Source organism: Etheostoma cragini, chromosome 4, assembly GCF_013103735.1.
Source record: "Etheostoma cragini isolate CJK2018 chromosome 4, CSU_Ecrag_1.0, whole genome shotgun sequence".
NCBI classification, from domain to species: Eukaryota; Metazoa; Chordata; class Actinopteri; order Perciformes; family Percidae; genus Etheostoma; species Etheostoma cragini.
Genome location: NC_048410.1, coordinates 9,160,097 through 9,166,627, shown reverse-complemented (window position 1 = coordinate 9,166,627; position 6,531 = coordinate 9,160,097). Strand labels below are relative to the sequence as shown.

General features: G+C 38.3%; 1 protein-coding gene across 1 annotated transcript; it reads left to right on the top strand.

Moving 5' to 3' along the window:
- The first annotated feature begins 1,526 nt into the window (after nucleotides 1-1,526).
- LOC117944101 (coiled-coil domain-containing protein 63-like) lies at nucleotides 1,527-6,317 on the top strand. The gene is made up of 10 exons (XM_034870660.1): nucleotides 1,527-1,648; nucleotides 1,782-1,895; nucleotides 3,192-3,314; nucleotides 3,707-3,888; nucleotides 4,068-4,252; nucleotides 4,377-4,588; nucleotides 4,675-4,749; nucleotides 5,685-5,847; nucleotides 5,936-6,043; nucleotides 6,193-6,317. Exons 2-10 carry the CDS (start codon nucleotides 1,788-1,790, stop codon nucleotides 6,255-6,257), a joined length of 1,221 nt encoding a protein of 406 aa, XP_034726551.1. The 5' UTR covers nucleotides 1,527-1,648; nucleotides 1,782-1,787; the 3' UTR covers nucleotides 6,258-6,317.
- The last annotated feature ends 214 nt before the right edge of the window (nucleotides 6,318-6,531 follow it).

Sequence of the window (6,531 nt, the reverse complement as noted above, 5' to 3'; positions counted from 1 at the left end):
TCTTTACACCCAACATTCACTGTGATTGACATGATGTCGTTGGTTTCAGTTAGTTGAAAAAATGTATTGTTTCAAATTTTTGAAACTCCTGCCCAGTAACTAAATAGATTCCCAATTAACCAATCCCTGCCTGTCTTTGGTTAAGAGATTGCCTGGTGGCAGAAGTCAGGCATAACAGATGGCCCAGAACAATAAAAACAGGAAGCTGACAACAGTCAAATTAACACAATCATTTCAATCATAAAACATGTTTTTTGTTTATACTGAGGTCATAAAGTGTAATTACACAATAATCTAGTAATTTTATTTACAGTGCAGCTAAAGAGATTCAGGGGCTTTTTGTAAAAGAAGAACTTCCAGAAAAGTTAGGATATATTTGGGAAATGAGAAGGGAAATGCTGAAGGGCCAAGAGTAAATTTAGACACAACTTCCTTTGTAGACCATTCACAGCTTTATGCTATATTTGAGATGACTCCAAATCAAGTCACTCAGTCACAACCCCTGAAACAAACAAGTATTATAACTGATTTTGACCTTATGGCAGTCATGACCAACACACTGTGTGCTCTGTGAGTGTAAAGATAGTCTGTTCAAAGGATGTCAGAACGCCAATTGGTCTTAAAATGGCGGTAAATTCAAATAGAAACGGACAAAGACAATTTTGACTTTCTCCATTTTGTCATGTTAACATATAAAAAAATAGTAAAAACAACAATATCGAAAAGAATAACACATCAAATGAGGAGCACTGACACTTTTGGCCTTTCTCTCTGAACACACACGCCGCACAAATCAGCAGTTCTCACAGGAAATCCGTCTGTTATTTCTCACTGGCGGACGTAGAGTAAATGCCACTTATGAACTGAATACAATCTCAACATAAACCTCTGAGAGTGCATTAATTGCAACATCAGCACACTTTGAATCCTTCCCCTTATCAATGATTGGTGTAATATTCCTTCAGGGATTTACAGTGAATGGTGCTCAGCAGTGAGATTGGACCGTATCATGGGATGAAATAGGTTTTTATGTGTTTTATAAACAAGATTTCTGCATGTAGAAGCTATTGTTTTTATCTTGTTGCATGATGATTTGTAGCTTTGATTTGGAGGAATTGCTTGAGATTTAATACCTTTTAAGCCTGTAGATTTTTATTTTTCATGAAGACATGTTGTGGAAACTCTGATCAGTGAAGACCTTGACAATCATTCACCGTTGATTTAGTCAATCTTCCATTTTTTTCTAATGGCCGCTAGGGGGAGTTCTGGTACAAACTACTAATACACATACACATTCAGTGAGTTACCACTCAACACTGCCTATGCTGTTGGTTATTGTTGTTTTAATTTGCTTCAGTGAGTCTAACAACGTGTCCACTTTAGCATGTTTTATGTCAGTGCATATACTTTTGCTTTCAGAGCCAACATAATCATATTAATTTAAAGATACACTGCTGTTGAAGTATCACATATAATATTCATATTATTATTCACATGGTCCTGGCACAACAGTAAATAAACACAGTCTCTTTTGGAATGTTTATGTTTGAACTGAGAAATGCTTTAGCCTACAGTTTGAGTACTACAGAAAAATGAAGCAAGATTTCCTCCTAACTGTTTAATTAGGATTTGACTCCACATCTGGCAGGTAGGTCATTATTCTTGGAAATTTTAGTGGCAAAAACTTTATACGGTTATTTTCCTAACTAGCTGTGTGTGAAGTTGAGAGTGGAAAATAATAAACTAGTTGCTAACTTTAACTTGACTCTTTTCATATCTAGATAAAAATGGCAACCGACACTGTAAAGCAATACAACAACCTGCTGGAGGAAAATGAGCAATATAAGAAGCTCATCAGCCAGCAGAAGGATAATTTGGCCACTCTGGACAGGGAGGTAAACTACAAGACAGACATATACTGTATTTAGTGTGTTTCAGCTCTGTTTGTGTTGAGATATGATGTATGTTATGCTAAATAAGTAGATGTCACTGTAACAGTGATGGTAGAAGTGCAGTAGTATTAATGCCAGTGGTAGCATATGTTACATTTGCAGATTATTGTATTATTGCTATTCAGTCAGACACAATAATTCAATTCAATTTTGTTTATAGTATCAAATCATAACAAGAGTTAGACTAGATTAGATAATACTTCATTGATCCACAGCGGGGAAATGTCCTTGTTACAGCAGCATTTTCTAGAACAAAAGCAAAAACAAACAAGTAAACACACAAGAAAAACAGGCAAACAATAGACAATCTCAAGACACTTTACAGATAGAGTAGGCATGGACTACACTCTATCTGTGTCTATTCAAGACCCAACAATTCCAGTGATTCCCCCATTAGCCATTCCATTTAGTGTGACAGTGGCGAGGAAAAACTTTCTTTCAGGCAGAAACCTCGGACAGACCCCTGCTCTTGGTAGGCTGACATCTGTCGTTGCAGGTTGGGAGTATGATGAACTGTGGCAATTGTAGTAACAATGAAGATAATGGAACTATCACTAGAAATAGTTGCAGCGGTTTAGGGCATGGCGTAGCAGGGCATAGCAGGGCAGCAGCAGGGGAGGTAGATATGTACAGTAGCTGGTTTTAGCATTCAAATCTATGAGACCATCTATGAGATGGTGCTTTTTGGATGCTTTTATATAGATCTTAGTGGTCACCAAATACTGTATCTGAAGTCTCTTTCCCAAAATTCAGCCTTAGGGTAGAATTACAGCCACTAGAGCCAGTCCCACATTGAGCTTTCCTTGAGTCTTTAGCCTGCCACTTTGCTTGTTTGAAAGCCATGATGTCTCTCACGCGTGGGTGGGCCACATTTTCTCATATCAATGTTAAAAAACCTCATAAAGTGAATTTGTCATGCCATGGAACCTTTAAATTTAGGTCACATATTTAATTTACTTACATATTTGGTACAGACATTGTAGAGTAGGAGGGGTTGCCCCATTGTGGTGCTGCACTGTACAAACATTGCAGAGGACTAACTTACATATTGAAATTGTTGCAGTTTCTTCACTACTCAGGCATCCTTCAAGCTGAAAGTCAGCCCTTTACTGTAAATTCATTGGGTTTCATTTTTTAAATCCAATGTGCTACAGCCAACAAAAAACAACAACCTGTCCCTCTCTGTATAGTTACAGAGTGCATTGTATTTATTGTGTCTTGTTTCCTGTGTGGAACCAGGTAACTGTGTCAGAGACCAGGATTCTGGAGATGTTGACAGTCCCAGGTGGCATCCTAAAACAACAAGGGGAACATGGCCGCCACAGGAAACACATCTTTGTCTTAGAAAACAAACTCAACCAGGTACTAATGCTAAAACAAATTTGCTTTATACACACATGCATGTAACAATGGCAGCTTCATTGAAATCCAATTTCAATTAATCAATTCCTTGTAGGAATACTTTGTAACTTTGGGAAACATATCATTGCTTTCTTGCTAAGAGAATTAGAAGATTGATACCTCTCTCACGTATGAGAGTGCAGCCTTCTAATTTAACTCTTGGAGAAGAGAATAAGTAGCCCACATTCCAGCCAAATAATGTCAAACTATTCCTCTATTACAAGGCCTAATTTCAAATGAAAGTTCCACATCACAGTCTAATGCACTGACTTCTACTCAAATTTGAAATGCTCAAATCTATGAAGAGTCCCAGATTTTGGCCTTAACTCCAATTCTTCCCTCGTCTCCTGTAGGACACCGTTAAGTTTGACGAGTTGCTGTGCTGCAACATGGATCAACGAAAACACATTGCTCACCTTCTGCAGCAGAAAGACTTGTGGCGCAGTATCGAAAGGAAATTCAACAGACAGTTGGCTGCACAGCAAAACATCACAGAGAAACTGGGGGAAAGGTTTAATGTTGCTTTCAGCCAGAGGTAATTCATGTGTTTGAGTGCTTGTGGAAAACAAAAACATTTTAGGTCTTTGTTTATATAGGACAGTTTATATAGGACAAATCCTATATATGTGGGCGCCCGCTTTACCAAGGGAGCTACCCAAGCGCCCAGGAGCATTTTGATATTTGACATGTGTTTTGTGTTGTGTTGTGCTACAGGTCAGAGGCCGAGATCCGAATGCTGGAGCTGAGGGAGTGCAACGAGGTGGAGACAGTTCTTTTTGCCAAGAGAAAGATGCAGCTGAAGACTACCATTGCCCATGACGTCAAAAGGCAGACTTTCATGGAGACAAAGTTCCAGGGAATGATTCCTTTGGAAGAAAATAAAGACCCCAAGAAAAAAAGTATGATATTAATCTTAATCAAGGCCTAAACTGGCTTGGTTTCCATCTTAAATTCATATTAAATTTCATGTTTAGACTTAATGTGACTTGTTAATAGTCTGTAATCTTTATATCCCTGTTACAGAGAAACAGCATCAACATGAGAATGGAGTGAAGAAGCTGGATATGTACAAGCAGGGACACAGCACTCTAGTGCGGGTCACCGGAGAAAGAGACCTGCGTCACATAAGCCACATGTTTATTCAGAATGAACAGAAGAACTTTGCTCACATCGGCTACATCAACGAGCTCCATAAAAGAAGGAACATGTTGAAGAACTGCACAGACAATTTGAAGGCACGCACATGTCCTGTTAACAAATACTCACAGACACAGTTTAACCTGGTGTACTTTATATTTATACACAGGTGTTTCTCTTTCAGAGTGATATCCTGTTCCTAGAAGAAGAGAACAAAGGACACGATGAGCAGATTAAAAACCTTCTCAAGGATCTAGAGGTGAGTCTCACTGTCTGACCTAACGGATCACATGATGCAGTAGCTATTTCCATTTCATAGTTTCAATCAATGTACTGTACATGTTGTAAATATTGTAACAGTGCTTTACTTTAGCTGAATAGGATTATAATAACATAATTATTGAATAATGCTAGGTAGCTCACAAGAAATGAACTTGGATCCAAGCGGTTTTCCAAGCAACACATTTTGCACGTACAAAGGGAATTACTGGAATTGTTGGGTCTTTGTAAATTAAAGAGTGGGGTCTAGACCTACTCTATCTGTAAAGTGTCTTGACATAACTCTTTTTATGAATCGATGCTATAAGACGATTAAGAACCTAAAAAACAGCTTTGATTGCTTAATAAAAAATATTTTTGACATAAGCCAATCCACTTTGATGGGTTTTATGAGCTGTAGATTAAGCTTTAGCTGAAAACGTGAAAATCTACCAAACAGCAATGATATACAATCTGCTGTTGGTGGGCCACACAGTTTTGTTAGCTTTCATTTTGAAATAGTTGCATCTGGGTCAATTATCCAAAAATTTGAATTCCTTTTAACATTGAATTGATCCTCTACAGATCAGAACATGATTCAGTCTGACCTTACCTTTCTGAGATCATAGAATACATGCAGTACACTGTCACATTATCTCACAGTATCTTAGTCCCCCTAACTTTAAAGCCAGGCCTGTAAATCCACACTAGTCAAAGGAAGACTTGGACTTTGCAAGGAACAACTTGATACTATAATGTTACTTACAGTACTTGATGTGTACATTAAAGTCCGTTTAATACTTGATGTATGACTATACAGTTAGTTAATAACAAGAACATCACAGGCACATCTTCCTTGTTCTTGGTTCTTAAAAATCAGCTAAAACAGCACTTTTTTCTCAGTCTTTTTTCCTCCTGTGTCTTTCTGTGTTGTAGTCTGAGTTGGAGAAGTATAGCTGTCTGTCAGACTCGCTGGAGAAGCAGTGCGCTGTGGTTCAGAGTTCTCTGGACCAGCTGATGACTGCCATCAGTGGTCTTTTGGACAAGATAATGCAAGAAGTGGTCATCGTCAACTCTGACAACATCGTACACTTCACCAGTAGGTGACCTCTTAACCCCCTGTTCCTGGCCCTGGATTACATTTTTCACATTTTAACACCCCTGTTGTCAACTTCTCTCCACTTCAGGCATCCTTGAGGAGAGTATTAGTAACATTTTGATCCAGGCCAACAACGTGGAAGACGAGTACTTGGTTCCTGAGAAGATGCTGTTGGCCAACTCTGATTTGCTACCAGGTATGAAACACCTTTAACCTTACAGTGTGAAACTGGGTGATACGATTTCAAAAGATGTGATAGTCTTCTTGAACAAAACTAATGATACTGCATCTAACCATTTTTATACACACATGCTCCATCATAAACTGTATGTGTATTTGTTACAGAAAATGAGACAGTTGTGGAAACCGAGCGCTGCAGGTCTTCTTCACGTTCGATCAAGTCTGCCTGATCAGACAGAAAATGTTGCCTTTTATACACTTTTGGTGGCAATAAACTCATTACAGCATCATAAGGTGGGTCTTTATGTAGCATACATTACGATAACTTTGTCCTTCTGAATTCCATGCATAGTTTTTATGTTAATCCTAAAAGATCATACTGAGACAATCCGTGTTGCATCTGACATGTGAATTAATCAATATAAAAGCTGCATTCATTTTTGATGTTGGCTATTTGAGGGTAGAGGAACCCCACACCTTTCTGAAAACAAAACATTTAACATA